General features: G+C 40.3%; 1 protein-coding gene across 2 annotated transcripts in view; it reads right to left on the reverse strand.

Annotated features, from left to right (window-relative positions):
• The window catches only part of CNTNAP2 (contactin associated protein 2), a 1581556-nt gene that overhangs the window by 549053 nt on the left and 1005442 nt on the right, over positions 1-27061 (reverse strand). For both annotated transcript variants that reach the window (XM_063452116.1, XM_063452115.1), the window contains exon 11: positions 14659-14765. In XM_063452116.1, coding sequence (XP_063308186.1) covers positions 14659-14765 — 107 coding nt within the window. The remainder of the gene's footprint in view (positions 1-14658; positions 14766-27061) is intronic.

A 27061-nucleotide genomic window follows, 5' to 3' on the forward strand; every position in this document is an offset into this window, starting at 1 on the left:
TTATAATCCCCGCCCTTGGCCGCTTATGATTAGCCAAATACTTCATATTGATGACACGATGCTAATTAAGGCATGATCCACAATGGGTGTGCCCTCTCGATCTGGAGGGATGATTTGGGGGTTGTTGCACCCTAGGCAGGGCAATACTATGAGGCCCTCAGTTCACTAACAACTTAACCCTGACAAAGGTGCTTCCTTTGAGAAACAAAATTCATGTCAGGGATTTTTTCATCAAATTCACTTGTGCACTTTAATGCACTGCACACTTTAATTTCTGTACTTTTTCCAATGTACCCAGCCTTTATCTAGTTAGATTATAAGGGAGAGAGGGTGATAATAATTGGCTGTAAGCAGTTTGATAAAGCCAAGGTATCAATCTTTTTATCTTTAATTCTTCTGTCCAGTACCTTGGCAATCCGAGGAGGAGCTATTCCTAATCTAATAATTGACATGGTATAGATGAGATTGGAATGTAGTGTCCCTCAGTACATACAATTTGTGTTGAATAGAACACAAATATTGCAATACTCAGTACATTATTTTTGTGTCTGGACTGAGATACATTTGTGTAAGTGATGCATATTTTGATTAATCATACCCTTACCCACCCTCTGAGTTTTTCCCATTAGGTATTATTATAGCTAAATGGTGGAATTACCTAGTCAGCAATACAATAAAGCCTGATAGAATTGACCAAAAAGGAGACTGTAGGCAGTCAATAGGGTTTGGGGGTTCAACGCGGGCTCTGGAATCATGCATACGCATGGCCCCTTTTACCATCCCTATATAAAGAATAAAGGGCTAAGGCCCTGCGTGGTGTCACTCATTCTCTAAATCATAGTATTAAGCAAGTTTTCCACTTTTGTTCATGGATTGGGGTAGGGATATGGTAGAGAAAATATGTCGTGCTTTCTTAATGCAATGCGACAATTAAACACATTACCTAAAACTATATACATTTAGAACGTCACATACAATGAGATAATAATAAACAATAAACAGGAATGTGTCAGAGCACATATTTTGTGTTTTGCTACAAAATATATTTGCGCATATAATGTAATAAAATTAAGTTTGTAATAGAAACTGCCCAGCTCCACAATAATAAGTTTCACCAGCATAATTAAGAGAACAATATAAAAATAACAATAAAAAAATACTATAAAATATTTAGTAGAAATCAGGGCTTCATAACACAAAAAAAGTAACAAAAGTTGTATGATTTATACCAAATATCTAATATAACTAATGCTGTAAAAATGTAAACTTAATTAGAATCCTGATACAAATAGCCATATAATCATTTCTTAATGCAAATATCTAAATTGAGAACTGGATCCAATTCTGCCTATTGTTAGACCAATTTTCACACTCCTCTAATCCTTTGCACTTGCTTTTTTATTTAAGGCGATTTTGCTTATGCTTCTTAAAAGTCTAAAGCTTCCACTTCCTGGATGTCTCTTGTCCCAATAATTACCATCAGAAGATAATCTTTTTTGGGTCTCTAATGGAATTTGAGTTCATAATGTGCACAGTCTCTGTGCATGAATAGTAATGCAATGCTTTACACACATACAGGAAATGGCTATGAAGCACTTCAGGCTCCCACATATATTGATGCAATGCATAGTCTAAGTTACATGCTTGGGGAGCATCATATTGGTTATGCTGGGTAATTTTATATTGACCTTTTTTTAGTTCATTTTAATAATTAGTTTTTCTTCATATGCCACAATTTGCCTCTCACACTGCAGTTTTTTGTTTTGATTTTTAAATCAAAGGTTATTCCTGTGCATCTGTGTGTGCAGCACATTGTATTAAAATGTGCAGATGGAGCAATTTAAACTTTACTTAAAATGTAGTAATTAAAAAAATGCGTAGTTTTTGCTAAGGTGTTAATTTGTTTTTACAAACGTAGTCATGCGTTTTTTCTTCAAGGACATAACATGCATACCCAGTGTAATCCAGAAGTTTCTACATGGTTCTAAACAGGGAGGACATTTTGCTCTGCGTTAGGATTTGCAATTTCCCACCTATCACAACAGTAGACCATGCGCATGATGCTGTGCATGATATGACTTTTCTAGTAGATCAAGATTTTTACTGCAGAAGATTGACATTTTAAGTACAACTTCCTCAGCCCTTGCCGTATCCCTTAAATTACTGCTTTTGTTTTATTCCATAAGCAGTGTTTAAAGGGGTATGGCAGGGAGGATAGAAATCTTAAAACCTGCTATGTTGCTTTGATTTTGTCTCTGGATTTAAGTTTTATTATTGAATGTATTGTTTGATCTGTATAAATAAATAATTCGAACAGTAACAAGGTGAAATGATCTGCATTTAAGATCTAGTGCATTTCTTTTTCCAGTCATTTTTAAAAACTGTAAAGCAACAAACACAATGCACTCAGATTGTTTTTTTGTCATCAAGACTTGAAGCATCTGGGTAATTTGCAAGTAGTGTTTATGATTAGGAACAAAACAAACTGAAGGCAATTTCTGGAAGAAAAATATTTTCATACCATCCAAAATGTACTGGGGCTATAAGTTGCAATATATGAATATGCTCCTCTTTGACTCTAAGGAGAGTGCAAACAATTTATCAAAACATTTAAATTGCCATTGGGGTTTATAATAAAAATATACAATGCATTTTTATTCCTCTTTGCCTGAAAATTAATTTCAATTCATTTTCTGCATATAGTCATATAAACCTCTATCAATGACAATAAACTACTTGTTTGGAATACAAAGGATATGCTCCTTTTATTTTGATTGCAAAAAGATGCACATAACAAAGAAATTCTGATAATATAGTTAGCTATTTAGTGCATACTACAGTCCCTTTACACCCTATGTATAATTGCCTACATGTTTTTACCAATTTTATGATAATGCACCATTATCTTATGTATAAAATGGCTCCTCAACCCTTATACATTGGTTTTCCCGCCTCTTCTGTAATGTGTCAGAATAATCTATCTTTCTGCTACTTTTTATTCTTCTTTTGCATTTCTTACTTTTTCTTTTCCTAATGATTTTTCCCCTGGATTACATTCACAAACTAAGACAAATGAGTAATATTCCTTGAAATAAAAGATGTAATCACAATTTAATGGATTGTTCATTCCTTAAACAAAAAGGATGACTTTGAAAGCTTCTTATCTGTTTCAGAAAATCCACCACTCTACCAGTGGTGGAATAATTGGTCTGTAAAAATAATGTGGAGTCGTGCACGTCATTTTTTTTAAACATTGGGAATGACACATTTGTGAAGTAAAAAAAAAAAAAAAAAACAATCACGCCTCATGAGAGGGCGCAACCAGATACATGCTAGACAACATAGGTGCAACTCTGAGCACTATTGCTGACCTTATAATGCTGGAAACCCTAACACAACCAGAATTTAGCAACCCCATTAAGGGACATACTCGAACCCACTGCCTTACCCCTCACCAGAACATAGGGTATAACTCGAGATCCTCCCACTTGCCAATATGCCACTAAACATTATTTCCATAAATGTTAAGGGTTTGAATTCTCCCTACAAAAGCCGATTAGCTTTAGCTGAAGGGAAAACTCTCCATGCCCACGTGCTCTTCTGTCAAGAAACACACTTTCAATGAGGCAAGAGACCAAAATTCAGCTCAAAACTCTATCCGCATGACTTCCATTCCTGCTTTAATACTAAAAATAGAGGCGTAGTAAGTAGTAGTGTGTCTTTATCCTGGTTAAGAAGATAGGAGATAAGGAGGGCAGATATCTGGTATTGCAATGCTATATAAATATTTTTGTATTATTTATCTTTTTTATTGAATTTTTGTCAATATAACAAGTCAATATAACAAGTCAATATATAACAAATATTTTTACATTCTTACAAATGTTTTGTAGTAGTTGTAACAGGAATATAACATAGTTAATACGTTATTAATGTTAGTATACATGACAATACATAAATTTTTTATAGTGCAGACATAAATATGTTAACCATCTACATAGAGCATCACGTGTCTAATAATCATCCTGCGTTCTAATCTGAGCTTAATAAACATTCCAGTACTTTGTTTGCATAGCTTATTAAACTATAAATTATGCATAAATAAATTATACATTTGGCATTTAGTTTATCTATATGAATATTGTTTTGAGTTATGAATTCACTGATTCTAGTGAACTACCTTCAGTTTCCTATAGACTGTGAACTAATTTAGTTTTCCAGTATGGGGACAGGTTGGTATCCCTGTGGTGTCTGGATCTGTACAAGTTGCCGGTGGAAGTGTGGATGCTTACCCCCTCCCACCCTCAGCGCACACCTCCGCTGTAAGATGTAGTCTGCTGTAGGGTGTCTGAGGTCTTGTTCCCCTTCCAGTGCTGTAGCCTATTGTAGGTCTATTTGACCCTCATGCATAAAATTGTTCCATGGTTCCAATATTCTAGTGTAGGTGTGGACATTTTTGGAAATAGCATGTGTTATTTCCTCCATCTGTTTTATCCCTTCTACCCTTTGTATCCATTTCCTAATTGATGGGTTTGTGGTGCTTTCCATTTAAGGGGGATCAGTTGATTGGCAGCCATGAGCAGTTGAGAGAGAAATGTTGTTCTGTGTTTACTTAGATGAGGGGGGGGGGGGGAGTAGGAATAAAAAGATTCCTGATGAAAATGGAATTTGTGTGGTTAAAATGGCCTGGATTAAGGTGTTTATGTGTTTCCAAAACTTTTCTATCCTCGGGCATTGCCACCATATGTGTGATGTGTGCGCTTCAGGTTTGTTACACCTCCAGCAGTTGTCCTAGGTAGAGCTATGTATCTTGCGAATCCTGGCCAGAGTGTATTGCCATCTTGACAGATGTTTGTTATTACTTTCCTGTATTGATGTTGACCAGGATGCCTTATGAGTTTGATGCCATTGGGCTTCAGATATGTTTAGGCCCAGCTCCCCTGTCCACTTATGTGTGTAGTGAGGAATACCCTGTGATTGAGCTTGTTGGATTTGCGTATATAGTGTGGAAAGTAGTTTATTTTTCAGCTGGTGTGAGAGGCAAAGACGCTCGTATTGTGTGGGGTCTCTCCCCTCTTCTGGTAGTAGTTTCATGCTACAGAGGAAGTGAGAAAGTTGTGCATATTGTAATTGATGTATCCCTGTGGTGTAGCCACGTGGGTGACTTCTTTTAATGGTATCAAAGTGTGGTCTTTAGTTGTATCCCCTAGCTTTAGGCATGGGTCTTTGTAGTGATGTTTAAATACATTTCTAGCAGTTCCCCCCTGAGAAGAGGGGGTTATGAGAGAGGGGGTATAGTGGAGAGGGGTAGGGAGTGAGGTTTGTGGATCTTATTAGATTTGTCAATACTCAAAGTGTGAGTATTATAGTTGGATGCTTTTTGTGATCTAGAAATGTTATACCGGATTTGTGCCATGGGAGAGTTTGAATGGGAATTTTCAGGGATTATTCCTCTATAGCCACCCATTGTTGGGTTGGTCGGGCCTTTGTCCATTCATATATCCTAGCTAGATGCACGGTGTAACGGACCGTTTCACTTACAAGAGGATAAAACCCAGTTTAGGCGATATCCCCCTTTCCCATAGACCAGCAGCTACTGCAAGCACCAATCTCCCGGACTGCAAACTGTACAAATCTTCCAACTCCCGAACTTGAAACACACGAGCCCTGGAATAGCTGAACAGGAAAAGCATATAATCCGCTTACATTCCTGGCAGTCAGCATACAATCCAATTCCCCCAAAAACGAGACGACACATCGGTTTGAGGGTCAAGCAGAATCTCAGGTCTGGAACACCCAGCCTGGTTTTTATTACGGTTGTGCACCTACAGGACACACCCAGGGGGAGGCATAAAACAACCAATCAAGCAACAGCACAACCCACACATCCCCTCCCCTCAGATAAGCAATTAACATAATTATTACATACAGTAAAAATACAGTTTCCACACATACTCTGTAACTTTAAAACCATACATCACATTCACATAAAAATACATATCCACAATCAATCAATTCAGAGGAACAACATATTAAAAATTGGCATTAATCAGACCAGGGGTTCAAAAGTTAGTAAAAGTATCTTTTGGGCCCTGGCTGGCAGCATGGCAAAATCTGGCTCAAACAGTAAAAGTAAAACATCCCTACAATGCATCATGGCTTCCTCCCTTCTGCCCTGGAGATAATTGGAGAAGTAATCCAATTATCTCCCAGGTCAAAGACAAAACTCCATTACACATGTGGGGACCTAAATACAGGATTATGTTTTAAAATATATAAAGTTACTTTTTATACATTAAACACAGACATGTAACATATCCCCAGATAGCTCAGGTCTGCGTGCACATTATTAGGTGAATGGCACGCAGACCACACAAATACAGTTTAATTGCCATGGAGCCAAAGTCTTTCCCATAGTCTTTCATTATATGAATAGGCTCCATGGCATAGCTATCTGGGGGTATCACTGCTCACACAGGGCAAGTACCGAATGGCCCCACTGTGTTTAAAGGGCCAGAATGAGTGACATGCACTCTGTTAGGGCCGAATATGTTTTGTAAAAGGGCCCAATCTCCCAGGGCCATAGTCCAAAGGCAAGAGGCGGGCAAGCAGCCCCCTCCAAGGAGACGTGGCGAGGTCGGTTTTGCCACACACGACTTTGTGGTATGTGTCTATATACGGTAGGCCTGTCCCTCCCATCTCTCATTGTGTGCTGAGGATGGAGTTCTCCAGGCATGGGTGTGTGGACCATATGAATGAATTTAAGATAGTTCTGAGAGAGGTGAATAATTGTCTGAGGAGTGGCATATTCATCATTATGATATTGATTCTCCTAAACCAGCCATAGCAAGGTTTATGCCATTGTCTAAAATATTTAGTTATAGCCGCTAGCAGATGGAGAAAGTTCAATTTGTACAGTTGTTCCAGCTTGTTCGGCAGGTGTATTTAATAGAGGTGGCCACCCAGGAGAAGTGAAAGTGTTGGCGGAGCCGAATGTCTAATTCCCGGGATGTGTACAGAGGAAGCAGTTCGCTTTTAGACAAATTTGCCTGAAAGTTGGATACTTCGCTATAAGTGTTAATTTCCTCCAGACAATGTCGGGGATAGTGTTTAGAGAGTCCGATATCGTGAATAAGAGGTCGTCCGCAAATGCGGAGACTTTGTGTTGCGTGTTTCCGATCGATCGTAAAACCCTGAATTTGAGGGTCATCTCTAATGCCTTGAAGGAAGGTTTCAAGTACCAGGATGAATAGGAGAGGTGAGAAGGGGCATCCTTGCCGTGTACCGTTTGTTATCATTACTGGTTCAGATAGTTGGCCGTTAATGTGTAGTCTGGCACTGGGTGTTGAATATATTGCTCCCAGCCATTCCAGCCAGTGTGGACCCAATCCCAGGAATTGCATAGTTGTTAGCATCAAGGACCAGTTCACTCTATCGAAAGCTTTCTCTGTGTCAATTGCCAATAGAGCACTTTGTAATTTATTTGTTTGTGCCCAATGCATTAGGTTAAGAATTTTGGTGGTATTGTTCTTTGCTTCCCTGTCTGGGACAAATCCTAACTGGTCTACGTGTATGAGCCTGGGGAGCATCGACTTTAGTCTGTTGGTCATAATTTTTGTCAGTATTTTTATGTCCACGTTTATTAATGATATAGGCCTATAACTGCCACAATTCTGTGGGTCCTTGCCTGGTTTAGAAATTAAAGCAACGGTAGCTTCCAGTGCAGATTTAGGCATATGGGCAGCTAACTTTTGAGAGTCAAATGTGGTAATGAAGAGGATTGGCTGGCGTTCGTGACATCAATTTGTAGTATTTGCCCGTAAAGCCATCTGGGCCGGGCTCTTGCCTAGCTGGATGCTTTTTGTGATTTGGTGGAATTCTTCTACAGAGATGGGGCTGTCTAGATATGTTATCACATTTTGCGGTATTGTGGTTTGGATCCTTTTTTTGGAGGAAGTAATGAATCTCTGTCAGGGAGGGTGGTGTGTGTTATACAGTTGGGTATAGAATGTATGGAACGCACTCAGGATTTCAGGCATTAAGTTAGTTAGTGTGCTGTCTGGGCATTTTATGGAAGATATAAAAGTCATTTGTCTATTTTGTTTCAGGGATTGAACTAATAACCTGCCTCCTTTGCCTCCTTGCCTATAGTAGGTGTGTTTTGTAAGAAATAGTTAACGTTTGGCATGCAATTGAAGCATTGTCCTGGGTCAATTTCCTTGTGTTGGTTTCCCGTTTGCATTTGAGGTGACAGGCTATTCTAATAAGTTCACCTCTCGCTACACATTTGTGTGCTTCCCATTGCATAGCTGGCGTTGTGTCTAGGTTTGCATTTTCCCTGAAATACGTTTGAACGGGCTCTTCAAGTCTTGTGATGATTTCTGAATTATTTAGTATTAGGTTGTTTAGTTTTCATTGAGTAGATGCGGTGGGTAGGGATAGTATGACTAGGTCCAGGGAAAGCGGGGCATGGTCTGACCATGTAATCGACCCATATTTGGCTGCTTTGAGTAGGGGGAGGTGTCTGTTTGGAGAAAGAGCATGTCTACCAAAATGGTTATATTTTCAAAATTACTGTACAAATTCTGCATGCTACCCATGTATCTCCCAACCTCCCTTAGCAAAAGTATCCAATCAGTCATCAACCAATTTGTGTGGGACTCCCACAGATCCCGAGTATCGCTCATCCTCATGCAAAAACACTCCTCTAAAGGTGGAGTGGTGCTTTCCAACATAACTGTATACCATAGGGCCTCTTTATTAGAATCAGCAATTAGGATGCACGCCCCCAAAAATAAGCTACTATGGGTTAACATGGAAAACTCCCGGATTCCGGGCACCTTACTAACAGATATCACGTGGACAACCAAACACCTTTGGCATAAGAATATACCACTGTACCCAACCTCATGACTTTCCATACACCAATGGGACCATTTCCAGTTCAGAATGGGCGGTAGCAATACGTTCCATCTAAAAGTCCCAATCACAGCTTTGTCAGGGATATCCCCTTGGTTTACAATTCACTAGTGGCTTTAAAAAGGTATAAAATATATAAGCGACATATGCAATCATGAGCGTATTGGGGTGTATGGATGGCCCACAACCCCCCCCTAATTTAAAACCATCCCATAAAATAACAACATCATGAGGCAGAGACCCACCCACTGATCAAATAACTTGACTCCTGGTTATCCCTCCTTTTCTTTTCGCACCTTACTCACCCATCTCACAGAAGAGACTCACAACAACACAGACAAAACCCAACAACAACCTAAGGGCGACCTGTATGAAGACCAAACCGAGACCAAGATGGTCAGGGAGCTGGTTAATGGCCAAGGTGTATGGAATAGTGATATTCAAATGTATAATTCTTGCCTGCTTTGTACATTTCATCCTGCATGTTTTGAGCAAGGTTGATATACGAACTTACACGGCTGTGACAATCGATTGAATGCATAGCCCTCCCAACACTCCTTTCTTTTGTCTGTATTCCTTCCCTTTGTTATATGAAAAAATAAAATACTAATTTCAACAACAAAAAATAAAATTAATTGAGATAATCATGTATAATATCTTATTCTAATAAAAAAGCAATATATAACAGAAATATGTTAAACATCAAGAAGAAAATAAATAAATAAAACATAATGAATAATGAATAAAAAAAATTAAATTATCCATGCCGAGAAAATAAATCCACCTCTCTATAAAAAACAAAAAAACAATCAAAGTAGAAGAGGTGAAGTAAGCAATATGTTGGTACAAATAAGGGACTTAAAGGGACACTATAGTCACCTGAACAACTTAGCTTAATGAAGCAGTTTTGGTGTATAGAACATGCCCCTGCAGCCTCACTGCTCAATCCTCATTGCCATTTAGGAGTTAAAACCCTTTGTTTATGAACCCTAGTCACACCTCCCTGCATGTGACTTGCACAGCCTTCCATAAACACTTCCTGTAAAGAGAGCCCTTTTTAGGCTTTCTTTATTGCAAGTTCTGTTTATTTAAGATTTAATTAAGATGTTCTTATCCCCTGTATGTGATTAAAGTTCAATTTAGAGATTGAGATACAATTTTTTAAGGTAAATTACATCTGTTTGAATGGGAAACCATTTTTTTTTCCATGCAGGCTCTGTCAATCACAGCCAGAGGAGGTTTGGCTAGGGCTGCATAAACAGAAACAAAGTGATTTAACTCCTAAATGACAGTGAATTGAGCAGTGAAATTGCAGGGGAATATTCTATACACCAAAACTGCTTTATTTAGCTAAAGTAATTTAGGTGCCTATAGTGTTCCTTTAATAGACACAAATAGGAAAAACACAAAATTAGAAAATAAAAAAACAGGCAAAAATGGTTTGTATAAAAGACACATCCAAATATATGACCAAACAATGCAATATGGTCATATTTTCACATGTTCAGATTACATGACAACTCAGGAATCTAGAAGAACCATCTTTTTTGTTAGCACAGAGTTCTTTAAAAATATTATACGTAACTAAATATGTGTGTTAACTTGTCGATTTTTGTTTTTATTAAATCATAAAAGAACTCCTTCTTTTAGTATTTATAAGCAGGTTTAGACAGAAAAACTATTACTGCAAATACAGTAAATATATCGATTATTACTAGTAAAAACCCATACTCTTGTAAACGAAACAAAATATTATATTTATATTTAATTTGGCATTAAATGCAAAAATAAAAAATTCCAATATAATGACTAATAATCTAATATATGTACCATTTAAATGGCATACATAGCATAATTTATATTTTAATTTGAAAAATGAATATGAATTATATATTTTGCCAATGTGTAATTCATGAGGCACAATGAACTCTTCTGTAGGATTTATATTTTTAACTGTGTTATTATTCAAAATCTGTACAAATCATTGCAGGTAAATCAATGTTCTAAGTATAATAATGTTAACAATGCCTGCAACGTGTTAGAGTTTTTAAAAATAATTTGATCATGAAACTATTCCATTATTCTTTTCAATAGTTTTTATTTACATTTAATTCAGTTCAATAAAATGACCTCGTGTTAGCACAGAATATATTTAAACTTTAAGATTGTAGAGTTAATTTTTTTTTTCAACTTTATGAAATGTAAAGTTTTCCATTTAAGTAATAGTATCATTACCCTTTACCCAAAGTTCCCTTAGCAAGCAGGAGAGGAGAGACAATGTTAACTGCCTAGATTGTTGGTAGTACAGTAGGAATAAGCATTGTGCTTGTCTAAGAAGGGTAATTCTCTCTCCTATTCCCATGAAACCTGCAATGGTGGTTCCCCTCTTCCATGTAGGCAACTGAAGGAATTATAGGTGAGTGCATGTAGATCACATCAGAGTTCAATTTTATTATCATTGTAACAAAACCCCTTTGTGATTGCAGAAGTTATGGTGGTTTCCCCTCCCCCACAGTGATTATGGTGTGGTTCTCCTTTCTGATATTTTATTGCAACAAAGGACACATCCCTGGACTTCCTTTTCCCTTGGCATTGCTTGGATTTTATTAAAAGGCACTGGTTCTGCCCCTTTAACCCCTTAAGGACCAAACTTCTGGAATAAAAGGGAATCATGACATGTCACACATGTCATGTGTCCTTAAGGGGTTAAAGGATATTGGAACAGTTCTACACCTTTGCAGGGGCACTTCGGATATAGCGGAAGTGCTGAAGTAGTCGAAGTGGCCGCCATTCGACATACGAACACGTGGCGGTGGCCATTTTAATTCAGTTGAACACGTTCAGCTGTGTTTGGTCGTCGAGTACATGGAACTCAAATTGGACATGCAACGGCATGAACACCGCTGAGCTTTACCTTCTCCAAAACTTTGACGCTTCAACGGGAGTCAAACAGCATTCAACCATTCAAATTCGAACGCCACTTTAACTTTGACTATTATTTCAGAGGCAGAGGGGAGGGCTTGCTGACAGTATGTGGGAGTGTTACTGTGTTAATTACTGTTCCCATTAGTTTGTGTCCCTTTTGTCCCTGTGTTCCATCAGGTCCAGGGGGTGTGCCTCTGGCCTGAAAATGTGTATAAAAGAAATGCCTCTGTGCTCATTAAACCAGATCTTCTTACCCTCAACTTGCAGCCCCGTCTGGTGTTGTAGGGAACAGCTATAACTGTTATATCACTGCTAGCTCTTGTAAGAGCTCTCTTCAGCTATACAGCTATACTAGCTCCTCAGGATATCAGGTTGGAACTCTGCAGCACTCTCCAGCTATGGGAAGAAGGATGTCCAGACGGTAGATACCCCCACTCTATAGGGGTAACCATCACAATCATTGATGTAGTGCTAAAATATTCTGCAGCCCTTTACAATATTAGAAAGGGAGAAATTTTACAAATGATGAGACCTAACCCCTCATAACCTTATGCATCTCCAGGGGCCTGCAGTTACTCCTACTACCCCCACACTGCTGAGCAAAAGGTAAGGTATTGTTAGGAGCAATATAAAAAAAAAAAGGTGCAAATGAGGGGTGGTGGTAGAGAAGAAGGTGAAAAAGTAGACTGGGGAATGGAGACAAGTAATTGAAGGTGTAGAGAGAAGGGAACAAGGGATGGGGAAGAAAAGAGGGGTACAATGAAAGAAAGTTGGATTATGGGTAGAGGAGAACAAATGGGGAAGGAGACTGAGATAAATACATTTAGGGGATGGAGATAGATGCAAAGCGGCATATGGTGATTGGAAATCCAGCGCACATACACTCCTTCATGCACACACTGGTATCTTTCAAAAATACACCACTAAATTAAAACACTAGCACTCAAACACTGCACAAATACACACATCAGGTGCACACACTAACACTCCTCATAAATATGCTCCTACATTCAAACAAAAGTGGTATTCCAAACAAATATGTTCCTGCATTTATAGTGTATTGAGTTTTATTGTTGTGAACGTCTACACCCCAACAAACATAGAAGGTTATTCAGTAAAGTTAATATCATAACAAATTGCAATCGGAATTTTAAAATTAAAGCTAAAACAGTCAGATTGTGACTACATCTAAACTGGAGTAATTCTCCAAATGAGTTATGTTTGCTTTCATTTGGCAATTTGATTTTTAGTATGCTAGAATACCTATAGCAGCACGATAATTTAGAAAATAAGTGTTTATTTCTACAGCTGGGGTGTTGCATTTTTAGTTTAGTTTCAGATTTCCCATTCATTAGAATATAAAAGAAGAAAATAGGGTTTAAATTTGCCTAGTAACCAGTGCTGGAACAGCAGTCTCCTCTGAAGCTGCTTCTCTGGTGAAGTTGTCAATTCTGAATCATTTGCTCCAAACCTCCCAGTCACATATTCTCCTCACAGTCATTATAACACTAGGCCTAGAACACAGAGCTTAAGCCACAACTAGCTTAGGTAGAAGTAGAAATGGACAGAGGTGTATTATTGGTCCTTAGAATTGTCCCCGGCTTAAACCTACAGAATAGTAACAGGTAAGAAAATGATCCATAACTAGCTACGGTTGAGGACAAGCAAAGGTTAACAGTAATGTAGCAGAAAGCTGGACTCAAGGATTACAGAAAGGAGGATAGTCAAGGAAAAACCAAAATACCCAGAATCAATACACTAGTTAAACATACTCTGGGATCACTGTGAGGACCATACCCTTTCCAATGAACAAGATATTGGATGTACCCCAAGAGATGTGATAATCAACAATTGTTTGTATTTCATTCTTCTCCTGACCTTGGTCTAGTACAGGATATGGAAGCAACTGCCAGTGGGTTTACTGGTTATGCTGCAGAGATATAAGCAGGGGCAAGATGTGAAATGTGTTGGATATATGCAGCCCGGAATGATGAGCCAGGACATAAGTTGAGCCAGGACAGGACACCGTTCGACCCCTGTGTACAAATTGGGGGATCGGGTGTGACTGTCTACACGCCATATCCATCTCTGGATATCCTCTCACAAACAGGCCCCTTGATACAGCGGTTCTTATAGGATCATCAAATGTGTAAACTCAGTGGAGTTTAAACATCTGATGACCCTATAAGAAACTCCACTGAGTTTGCACATCCTAAAAGAAACTCCACTGAGTTTACACATCTGATGATCCTACAAGAACCACTGTATCAAGGGGCCTGTTTGTGAGAAGATATCCAGAGATGGATGTGGCGTGTAGACAGTCACACCCAATCCCCCAATTTGTACACAGGGGCCGAACGGTGGTGCTTGGCAGCATGGTATTTGTTCCTGGCTGCTATCATCTCTAGGAGATGCTGACCTTGCTCCGAAGTCCTTTGGAACACTGCTAGATATCGCTCTAGGACAGCCATTCCCTGAGAAGATAATACTGCTGAAAGGACAGTGGGATGCAGATCACACATTACATTAAAATAACTGTGCTCAGAAGGGTGAAGTTTATATGAAAACTCAGCCCAAGGAAGTAGGTTTGCATAGTTATGCCGGTGATGAGATACATAACAGCTGTGTGCTGAAGTGAACTTGGTGCCTTTAGTGTCCCTTTAACTTCCAACACTACAAAAGAGAAAAATACATGGTTTATATGATTGTGTATAGAAAATTTAATTTTGTCTGAATCTTCTTTTTTCGGTGCCAATGCAAATTAGTTAGTTACACATAACATTCCCCCCAGCAATTTGCATTATATATACTTACCATTGTGGCACGTGGCACCAGTATATCCAGTTCCATCACAGTTACATTTAATGGTGTCCCAGGTCTGTGTACACCTGCCTCCATGTTCACAGTTATTGGGAACACACCTGCCAAATAAAGTTAACAAGACAATGATTAGCATTAAAAGTGAGCAGGTTTTTAGCTGTCCAGCAGTGCATCCCACCAAACACCAGTTGCAAGTTTATACACCATAGTAATTCATTCTCATTAATACAATCTGATTATAATGAATCATGACGGAATATGTCAATTGCACAAATGATGATGCATGGCAGGTCCAATAATGGTCACTCTAATGCAAAACGCAGATGAGTCCACAAGATATTGGCACATATTAGCATCTCCAAATTCCATAATTTGGCAGAACAAGAAATTGCACATTCAAACAGAATACAAAATGGTTGTTGCCTGCACATTTATTGCTTGATGTTTGTACCCTATATCTGTAACATATCAGGCATGTGTAACAGCAAACAGAGAAAAGGCAATGATTTCGTAAGGCTACTTCTCATCAGTAAAAGGGTAATGAGGTGGCTGTGTGCCTGCTGGCTTAGACAGAAAATAATCAGCATGCACTGCAAAGCATGGGTATTTGACTAAAGAAAGAAGCATTAGACAGCAAAATGTGTTGCAGAAGGTGGAATGTTTCAATCTATGCTAGTTTATCCCTTTTCGAGCTCATTCGTTTCTGGCCACAGGCATGATCTCCTTATTGAGAATTAAAGTATGAAGATATCTTTAAGCCATAAAACATGCAGATGAAACTATGTACATAAAAAAAGGATTGCAATTAAAATTACAATTGTTGCAAAATGGTTTATTAATAAAATATGCTGCATTTGAACTATTTTCAAAAATCTTATAAACATTAGTTATAAGACTGGCATTTTTATAAAGAAAACTTTGAAACAATAATGCTGACTACAGAAGAAAAGATCAAGCATCTTTGGCTCATAGATTCTCCCAGAAAAATATATTTTGTTCGATGTATGATTGGCGATCTAATATAACCGTGTTACTTAGCAATATTAGAAATTGCATGGAGAGCAACATTATTTTATTTCTGTAGTGTTATAGGAATAGCAAAGGGACAAACCAATATGAATTTTATTAAGCAAAGGATTTCTGATGTGTACTACAATACTATTTTCTACATGGAAAAAAATATTATAACAGTTACAAAATGATGTGTGAAAAGTGGTGAAAAGTATTAAAACTTTTTTTACAACACTATAGTAATAATAGAGGTGAAGAGTAAATTATTTATATAAATTATTTTGAGCTGCCATTTGTATTATATAGGGTGACATATATTATCTAATTCAAATCTGTTACATTGCATTTATCGTGTCTTTGTGTTCAATTACGTTTGCATTCAATGGCGAAGAGTCACCGTTTACCAACATGCAAAATCTAGACAGTCTTGAAATCATAGAATTATATATATATATATATACACTGCTCAAAAAAATAAAGGGAACACAAAAATAACACATCCTAGATCTGAATTAATTAAATATTATTCTAAAATACTTTGTTCTTTACATAGTTGAATGTGCTGACAACAAAACCACACAAAAATAAAAAAAAATGGAAATCAAATTTTTCAACCTATGGAGGTCTGGATTTGGAGTCACACTGAAAATGAAAGTGGAAAAACACACTACAGGCTGATCCAACTTTGATGTATTGTCCTTAAAACAAGTCAAAATGAGGCTCAGTAGTGTGTGTGGCCTCCACGTGCCTGTATGACCTTCCTACAATGCCTGTGCATGCTCCTGATGAGGCGGTCTCCTGAGGGATCTCCTCCCAGACCTGGACTAAAGCATCTGCCAACTCCTGTGGTGCAACGTGACGTTGGTGGATGGAGCGAGACATAATGTCCCAGATGTGCTCAATTGGATTCAGGTCTGGGGAACGGGCGGGCCAGTCCATAGCATCAATGTCTTCGTCTTGCAGGAACTGCTGACACACTCCAGCCACATGATGTCTAGCATTGTCTTGCATTAGGAGGAACCATGGGCCAACCGCACCAGCATATAGTCTCACAAGGGGTCTGAGGATCTCATCTCGGTACCTATTGGCAGTCAGGCTACCTCTAGCGAGCACATGGAGGGCTGTGTGGCCCCCCAAAGAAATGCCACCCCACACCATTACTGACCCACTGCCAAACCGGTCATGCTGGAGGATGTTGCAGGCAGCAGAACGTTCTCCACAGCGTCTCCAGACTCTGTCACATCTGTCACATGTGCTCAGTGTGAACCTGCTTTCATCTGTGAAGATCTCAGGGCGCCAGTGGCGAATTTGCCAATCCTGGTGTTCTCTGGCAAATGTCAAAAGTCTTGCACGGTGTTTGGCTGTAAGCACAACCCCCACGTTGGGCCCTCATACCACCCTCATGGAGTTTGTTTCTGACCGTTTGAGCAGACACATGCACATTTGTGGCCTGCTGGAGGTAATTTTGCAAGGCTCTGGCAGTGTTCCTCCTGTTCCTCCTTGCACAAAGGCGGAGGTAGCAGTCCTGCTGCTGGGTTGTTGCCCTCCTATGGCCTCCTCTATATCTCCTGATGTACTGGCCTGTCTCCTGGTAGCGCCTCCATGCTCTGGACACTACGCTGACAGACACAGCAAACCTTCTTGCCACAGCTCGCATTGATGTGCCATCCTGGATGAGCTGCACTACCTGAGCCACTTGTGTGGGTTGTAGACTCCGTCTCATGCTACCACTAGAGTGAAAGCACCGCCAGCATTTAAAAGTGACCAAAACATCAGCCAGGAAGCATAGGAACTGAGAAGTGGTCTGAGGTCACCACCTTCAGAACCACTCCTTTATTGGGGGTGTCTTGCTAATTGCCTATAATTTCCACCTTTTGTCTATCCCATTTGCACAACAGCATAAGAAATTGATTGTCGCTTAGTGTTGCTTCCTAAGTGGACAGTTTAATTTCACAGAAGTGTGATTGACTTGGAGTTACATTGTGTTGTTTAAGTGTTCCCTTTATTTTTTTGAGCAATGTATATATATATATATACAATGGTAGTTGGGTCTCTGATGGTCTGGTGGGGGAACATTGTGGTCTGCACCAATATTTGGTACAGATATAACTATAAAAGCTCACTTGCGGTCTCTGATCTCAGTCAATGACTAAATCAATGAGTTACTGAGAAGTGCAAGGGAACCATGTGAGAGAGTTTTTAAAGTAATTTGCACCTGAGAGAGGTACACCACAATGCTTTCTAAGCAAAGTGAGGCGACACAGTGCCTCAAGGGCCCCCTTACAGCCAAAGCCAGAACTCCAAGAGGCATGGGCCTTGAGTGGCCGCCTATACTGCCTAATGGGTAATTTGGCTCTGTGAGTGTGTATGCATATAAATAGATAGATATCTATATATATATATATACACACAGCTGTATTACCCATTAGGCAGTATAGGCGGCCACTCAAGGCCTCACTTTGCTTCGAGAGCATTGTTGTGTACCTCTCTCAGGTGCAAATTACTTTAAAAGCTCTCTCACATGGTCCCCTTGCACTTCTCAGTAACTCATTGATTTAGTCATTGACTGAGATCAGAGACCGCAAGGGAGCTTTTATAGTTATATCTGACCACAATGTTCCCCCACCAGACCATCAGAGACCCAACTACCATTGTGTCTCCACTGGACCACCAGGAATAATACCCATCTTTGCTGAAAGATAAGCAAGTGGGATTAAAAACTTTCACACATGCACACACACAAAGTTCAGCCACCACACACAAAACCCTGAACCAGCCCACAGAGACACACCTAACCTCATCCCCACATACAACTCAGCCTTCCCTACACACAACACTCAGCCACTACACACACTCTCACACATGCAACACTTAGTCTCCCCCACACACTTACAACACTCAGCCACCCCATACTCATAGAAGCAGAGCCCAGTGCTCTAGAGGGTGGCTCCAATTTGGCAATTTTGACTAGGGCCCTGGGCAATCTTAATCTGGCTCTGTACATATTTCCAGGTTTGTGTGCATGTCTCAGACTTGGTCTCTTACAATACTGTGTCTGCTTCCATTTTCCAAGGGAAATCAATGAGACATGCTTGTGCCTGCGCAGTACAGTTGTAAATAAATTGCCATATGTTCAAATGCAGGTTATGAGAGTGGTTTCTAGACGTGTGCTTTTGGATTTGGACAAACAGCGATTGAAATAAAAATAGGAGGATTCAGCATTTTGTCCAAATAATAAATAACTAAAGCAACAGGTGAGCTAATTAAACAAGTCCCGAATTGCATGATGAACACAATTAAACTATGCAATTCAGTCACTCGTTGATTCAGAATGCTGAAATTAAAAAAAATTAAGAAGAAACATTTTTGTAATTTGAGCTTTTAGCTTTTTAGTAGATAGGAACCTAATTTGGTACCCGTAAAAAGTGGAATGTTCAACAAAAGTGACAATCATATCAATCAATCAATACCAATATTAAAAGTATATAATATAATGGGAAAACTGTAATAATATTATAAATGTAAATAGAAATTAAATAAAAATAAAAGGTTTAACAGAAGATTTTTAACAAATGTGCTCACAAGATATATTCATCTAAGATAACAAGCATTCTTCCCATGTTATAGAAATGGAAATTAGTCTACTGAAAAGATGTTTAGTCACTTGGCAAATAAATATATCAGTGTTGCAGATCATAAATATTTTGAATGCAAAGCATACTATTTTATATAAATGTTGTATGGAGATTGCCTATCTTTCTCACTGATGTAAGTGCACTAGAGATGTAATTATTATGTGTTCATACTGCAATGGCACAATATAGAGGCTTTTGTCTGGATTTTGACTTTATAATTATCCTCGCTTGGGGGTGAAGAACCGCAAAGTGAGAAAAAAAAATGTTGATACATTTGGCCTTTGGGAAAGTGGTTGTTATCAAAATTTTGAAAATAATCATGATTACTTGTTTATTCCCTTTGGTCTTATTATACTAAACAGTTGCCAGCAGGAAGCATTTATTTTAGAACTTAAACACAAAGCACTGTGAGTCCATGTTGCATATAACAATAAATAAACAAAAAGGCCAAGTAAAATGAATTCATAAATATTTTAAAATAATGGTGATACAAGAGGACGTTTACAAGAATGTGATAATCGAGTAATGCTAGTAAATATTTTATCTTAATCATAAGCTCCAGTCTCAATTCTACCCTGTTTTAAGGTATAATGCAAACACTCCATAAGAATTTGCAGAATAGGGGTGCATGGTCTGACTCTTCATGTGAGAAGACGCATCTCCAGCGAGCTCCCAAATAGCTGACTCAAAAATAGCAAAATATACTCAACTAAATTACCCAAATGGGCAATAAAAATAAAGCTATGGTGCCTCTAGACCCCACGGACCCACAAAGTCTAGAGGCACCCTAGCTGGAGACCTAGACAAATACTTCAGGGACAAAGTGAGAGTTCTCACGGCCAACACAGGCGACAGTCAGGCGGTGCCATCTTTGCCACGCCTCTCTTTGCTTCTTCTACACAGCCCGACACCATCGGAACAATCGTCTATCTCAAGAATGTCAGTTATATGACATAGCTGCCATGCTAGCCCTACTAGAGACTTCATATAAGACCAGATCTCCTCTCTGGCAAGTTTAGCTGCTGCTGATTAGATAGGGGAATTGATAGCTAGGCTAGGGTATTCAGTGTCCACTACAATCCTGAAGGACTCATCTGATCTCTGCTGTAAGGACAGCACCCCAAAAAGCCCTTTTTAGGGCTAGAACATCAGGCTGCTTTTCTTTTTTTTTCTGTGTAATGTAATTGCAGGTGCCTGCCTGCCAGCTTCTGTGTGAGGTTCACATTGGATACTGTGCCCACTTGCCCAGTGCCACCACTCATATCTGTTTTTACAATAGCTTAAGCTTTAGATTTAAAACAAATATTTTTTTTCACTGTAATAGAAGAGCAGTTGCCTGCCTGCCAGCTTCTGTGTCAGGCTGGATGCCTTGCCCATTTTCACAGTCAGTGCCACCACTCATATCTGTTTAAACAATTGGTTAAGCTTTAGATTTAAAAAAAATAAAAATTTTTCACTGTAATAGAAGAGCAGTTGCCTGCCTGCCAGCTTCTGTGTCAGGCTGGATGCCTTGCCCATTTGCACAGTCAGTGCCACCACTCATATCTGTTTATACAATAGCTTAAGCTTTAGATTTAAAAAAAATATTTTTTTTTCACTGTAATAGAAGAGCAGTTAGTTGTCTGCAAGCGTCTGGGTGTCAGGCCTCCTTCAGCGTGTGCTCTGCAGACCTGTACCAGCGTACTTTGACAGTTGCCACTCATATCTGGTGTCTCTATAGCGTGCTTTTAAAATCAAATTTTTTTTCCACTGTAATAGAAGAGCAGTTGCCTGCCTGCCAGCTTCTGTGTGAGGTTCACAGTGGATACTGTGCCCTCTTGCCCAGTGCCACCACTCATATCTGTTTTTACAATAGCTTAAGCTTTAGATTTAAAAAAATTATTTGTTTTCACTGTAATAGAAGAGCAGTTAGTTGTCTGCAAGCGTCTGGGTGTCAGGCCTCCTTCAGCGTGTGCTCTGCAGACCTGTACCAGCGTACTTTGACAGTTGTCACTCATATCTGGTGTCTCTGTAGCGTGCTTTTACAAAGAAAAAAGGTTTCCAGTGTAAGCTAATAGCAGCCAGTCAGTGTCCTTCAAGCGGCTCTGTCAGGCCTACAGTGTGTGCTCTGCAGAACTGTTCCAGTGCAGATTGCCAACCATATCTGGTATCTCTATAGCATGCTTTTACAAAGAAAAAAGGTTTCCAGTGTAAGCTAATAGCAGCCAGTCAGTGTCCTTCAAGCGGCTCTGTCAGGCCTACAGTGTGTGCTCTCCAGAACTGTTCCAGTGCAGATTGCCAATCATATCTGGTATCTCTATAGCGTGCTTTTACAAAGAAAAAAGGTTTCCAGTGTAAGCTAATAGCAGCCAGTCAGTGTCCTTCAAGCGGCTCTGTCAGGCCTACAGTGTGTGCTCTGCAGAACTGTTCCAGTGCAGATTGCCAATCATATCTGGTATCTCTATAGCATGCTTTTACAAAGAAAAAAAGTTTCCAGTGTAAGCTAATAGCAGCCAGTCAGTGTCCTTCAAGCGGCTCTGTCAGTCCTACAGTGTGTGCTCTCCAGAACTGTTCCAGTGCAGATTGCCAATCATATCTGGTATCTCTATAGCGTGCTTTTACAAAGAAAAAAGGTTTCCAGTGTAAGCTAATAGCAGCCAGTCAGTGTCCTTCAAGCGGCTCTGTCAGGCCTACAGTGTGTGCTCTGCAGAACTGTTCCAGTGCAGATTGCCAATCATATCTGGTATCTCTATAGCATGCTTTTACAAAGAAAAAAGGTTTCCAGTGTAAGCTAATAGCAGCCAGTCAGTGTCCTTCAAGCGGCTCTGTCAGGCCTACAGTGTGTGCTCTCCAGAACTGTTCCAGTGCAGATTGCCAATCATATCTGGTATCTCTATAGCGTGCTTTTACAAAGAAAAAAGGTTTCCAGTGTAAGCTAATAGCAGCCAGTCAGTGTCCTTCCAGCGGCTCTGTCAGGCCTACAGTGTGTCCTCTGCAGAACTGTTCCAGTGCAGATTGCCAATCATATCTGGTATCTCTATAGCGTGCTTTTACAAAGAAAAAAGGTTTCCAGTGTAAGCTAATAGCAGCCAGTCAGTGTCCTTCAAGCGGCTCTGTCAGGCCTACAGTGTGTGCTCTCCATAACTGTTCCAGTGCACATTGCCAATCATATCTGGTATCTCTATAGTGTGCTTTTACAAAGAAAAAAGGTTTCCAGTGTAAGCTAATAGCAGCCAGTCAGTGTCCTTCAATCGGCTCTGTCAGGCCTACAGTGTGTGCTCTGCAGAACTGTTCCAGTGCAGATTGCCAATCATATCACAAGCAGGGTACAAATGGCTAATTAAAGCTAAGGATTTCAGGATTAACCATGTTTTAGAGAAGGAGATCCCACCAAAAAAAAACAAAAAAACCCTTGTTCGATTCTAGAAACCTGGTGTGTATGGTAATCTGACCCAAGTCAATGAGGCAAAACTGCAGATGGAGGAAACATGCAAACTCACAAGTTACATTAGCACCACCACTCAAAAAACACTGAATAAACAGACGCAGAACTGTAGCCGTCTCTATATTTTAAAGTAAATTAAGTCATACAATTCACCACCCTCATTTTCTAAAAGGGGAAAAATTACTATGGGTCACTTTACCACCAGTGAAGTTCAGCCCACCCCCGGCTCCAACCAAGTGACTAAAATCCTCCAAGATGGCACCAATATACCAGTGGTCTAAGCATCTTCCCACCTTGGCCTAAAAAGGGGAGATGATTCCACAATTAAAAATCGCTGCCATATACACGTCAACTGATAGGAGACGCGGAAGGTATTAAACTGATCAGAACAATACTAAACTCACCAATCCTATCTGGTGGCACATTAGCTTGCCCGCGCAGTGCCCCAAATTTCAAGTAAGAGGACCGACCAAGCATCTTCTTCCATCTCCCTGTTACAGAAATCACTGCCATATCCATAGAAATTGTACATAATATCCAGGATAGTTTTACAGGGCCAAATCATGTTGCCTGTTGAAAGAGGTGACCTTGCTCGGGTCCCAGGTGTGAGGTTCCTAAAATGGCTGCCATATACATGTCCACTGATAGGAGACGCGGAAGGTATTAAACTGATATGAACATTTACTAAACTCACCACTCCGAGTGCTGTTATTTATTTACATTTTTTGTGGTGAGGCTTTACAGGACAGAGTGCTTCTCCACGGGACATGTTAACTCACGGGCAGCTGGCTCATCAAGGAACCAGAGCAGCTTGAACGACGTGACCTTGCTCGGGTCCCAGGTGTGCGGTTCCTAAAATGGCTGCCATATACACGTCCACTGATAGGAGACGCGGAAGGTATTAAACTGATATGAACAATACTCCACTCCTATCAGTAGGTCCCCCCATTGTGATTTATGCCCCCCACCCACCGCGCAGGGATGGGGGCCGGGGGGAGGAAAGTAGGCCCCCCCATTGTGATTTATGGCCCCCACCCACCGCGCAGGGGTGGGGGCCGAGGGGGGGAGGACAGTAGGTCCCCCCATTGTGATTTATTGCCCCCACCCACCGCGCAGGGGTTGTGGAGGACAGTAGCTCCCCCCAGTGTGTATCAGGGTCCCTGAGGACAGGTGTTAATCCATACCTGCCAAGTGACCCTATGTAGGGGGAACAGTCTCTATTCTGCTCTGTGTCAGTGTGTATCAGGGGTTTTGAGGACAGGTGTCAATCCATATCTGCCAAGTGACCCTATGTAGGGGGAACAGTCCCTATTCTGCTCTGTGTCAGTGTGTATCAGGGGTTTTGAGGACAGGTGTCAATCCATATCTGCCAAGTGACCCTATGTAGGGGGAACAGTCTATATTCTGCTCTGTGCCAGTGTGTATCAGGGGCTTTGAGGACAGGTGTCAATCCATACCTGCCAAGTGACCCTATGTAGGGGGAACAGTCTCTATTCTGCTCTGTATCAGTGTGTATCATGGTCTCTGTGGACGGGGAACAGTCTCTATTCTGCTCTGTGTCAGTGTGTATCAGGGGCTTTGAGGACAGGTTTCAATCCATACCTGCCAAGTGACCCTATGTAGGGGGAACAGTCTCTATTCTGCACTGTGTCAGTGTGTATCATGGTCTCTGTGGACGGGGAACAGTCTCTATTCTGCTCTGTGTCAGTGTGTATCAGGGGTTTTGAGGACAGGTGTCAATCCATATCTGCCAAGTGACCCTATGTAGGGGGAACAGTCTCTATTCTGCTCTGTGTCAGTGTGTATCATGGTCTCTGAGGACGGGGAACAGTCTCTATTCTGCTCTGTGTCAGTGTGTATCAGGGGTTTTGAGGACAGAAGTCAATCCATATCTTCCAAGTGACCCTATGTAGGAGGAACAGTCCCTATTCTGCTCTGTGTCAGTGTGTATCAGGGGCTTTGAGGACAGGTGTCAATCCATACCTGCCAAGTGACCCTATGTAGGGGGAACAGTCTATATTCTGCTCTGTGTCAGTGTGTATCATGGGCTTTGAGGACAGGTGTCACTCCATACCTTCCAAGTGACCCTATGTAGGGGGAACAGTCTCTATTCTGCTCTGTGTCAGTGTGTATCATGGGCTTTGAGGACAGGTGTCAATCCATACCTGCCAAATGACCCTATGTAGGGGTAACAGTCTCTATTCTGCTCTGTGTCAGTGTGTATCATGGTCTCTGTGGACGGGGAACAGTCTCTATTCTGCTCTGTGTCAGTGTGTATCAGGGGCTTTGAGGACAGGTGTCAATCCATATCTGCCAAGTGACCCTATGTAGGGGGAACAGTCCCTATTCTGCTCTGTGTGAGAAAGAGGAACGGGAAATGAGTAGCTCGGCATCCAACCTTGTGCAAATGGGGTCTTTCATGCTGTCGTGCCTGTTGAGGGACCCTCGTATAAAAAGGCTGAAGGAGAACGACCTGTGCTGGGTGTCCACGCTACTAGACCCCCGGTCTCTATTCTGCTCTGTGTCAGTGTGTATCATGGTCTCTGAGGACAGGGAACAGTCTCTATTCTGCTCTGTGTCAGTGTGTATCAGGGTCTTTGAGGACAGGTGTCAATCCATACCTGCCAAGTTACCCTATGTAGGGGGATCAGTCTCTATTATGCTCTTTGTCAGTGTGTATCAGGGGCTTTGAGGACAGGTGTCAATCCATATCTGCCAAGTGACCCTATGTAGGGGGAACAGTCCCTATTCTGCTCTGTGTGAGAAAGAGGAACGGGAAATGAGTAGCTCGGCAACCAACCTTGTGCAAATGGGGTCTTTCATGCTGTCGTGCCTGTTGAGGGACCCTCGTATAAAAAGGCTGAAGGAGAACGACCTGTTCTGGGTGTCCACGCTACTAGACCCCCGGTATAAGCAGACAGTGGCGGAAATGTTACCGAATTTCAAGTCGGGAAGGATGCAGCATTTGCAAAATAAATTAAAAAGTATGGTTTACACAGCTTATAAGGGTGATGTCATAGCACAACGGGAATCTAACAGGGGAAGAGGTGAAAGTGATCCTCCTCCCACGACCACGCCATATCTGGCAAGTGACCCTATGTAGGGGAAACAGTACCTATTCTGCTCTGTGTCCGTGTGCATCAGGGTCTCTGAGGACAGGTGTCAATCCATATTTCAAGGTGTCAATATGTCATATGTCAGGTGTCAATCCATATCCATTGTGATTTAGGAATGTTAGGTGATTTCTGCCCTTTATGGATTAAAAGCAGACTCTGCATCAACTGTGTAATTTTCCATGGGAGTTTTGCCATGGATCCCCCTCCTGCATGCCACAGTCCAGGTGTTAGTCTCCTTGAGACAACTTTTCCATCACTTTTGTGGCCAGAAAGAGTCCCTGTTGGTTTTAAAATTCGCCTGCCCATTGAAGTCAATGGCGGTTCGCCGGTTCGCGAACATTTGAGGAAGTTCGTGTTATTATTATTATTTTATTTTAATACATTATGGTTTAGCTTTTCCCACCCCACAATCACCATTTGGTACATCTCTTCATTTGTAAGCAATATAGTTTTAAGCAATATGACTGTTAAACTCATGTCATGTCATTTTAATATAGCACCAAGCAGTTATTATTATTGAACCAGAATTTAATAATAAATAACTTTATTAACCCCTTAAGGACCAAACTTCTGGAATAAAAGTGTCCTTAAGGGGTTAAGAAGGCCAAAATATTTCAGAATGGTATTACTATTGTAATTTGTAAATCTATTTAAAGTAACTGATGATTTTCGAGACTTGGAAATTTCTTTTGGTCTGAACTGCAATTTATCCAAATTTGGGCAGATTAAGTTATCTGTTGCATTCCTGAGCTCCGAGCCAAAATGTACCTAAATCATTAAACAACCAGAATGTACAATGACTGAGAATGATCATTTCAGGTCTATTAGTTAGTTTGTTTCCACTTAATCTGTGAACCAAATGGAGGGAAAATGCCTCTGATTGGCCAATTTTCATTCCATTTTGGTTTGTCTGATTTAGTTCCCGAACTGAGTTTTCGGTACTAAAATTCTGCTAAACTGAACTGACATTTGACTGAAATTTGATAACCCTTAGAATATTCTGTTTTCAGGGAAAATGGTTTGGTCAAGATGAATTTTCTCACTGTGCACAAGTCTAATCATTTCTAACATCTATGATTTAGTTCCTTTTTTCGATTTACTAGTTGTAAAATGTTGCAAGTCTAATACTAAAATTAATTTAAAATAAAGAGTTAAACTTATGTTAATTAATTTCCATCAATAAGGTGCCTTAACTTTACTATTATTCTTTT

This window comes from Pelobates fuscus, chromosome 4, assembly GCF_036172605.1.
Source record: "Pelobates fuscus isolate aPelFus1 chromosome 4, aPelFus1.pri, whole genome shotgun sequence".
NCBI lineage: Eukaryota > Metazoa > Chordata > Amphibia > Anura > Pelobatidae > Pelobates > Pelobates fuscus.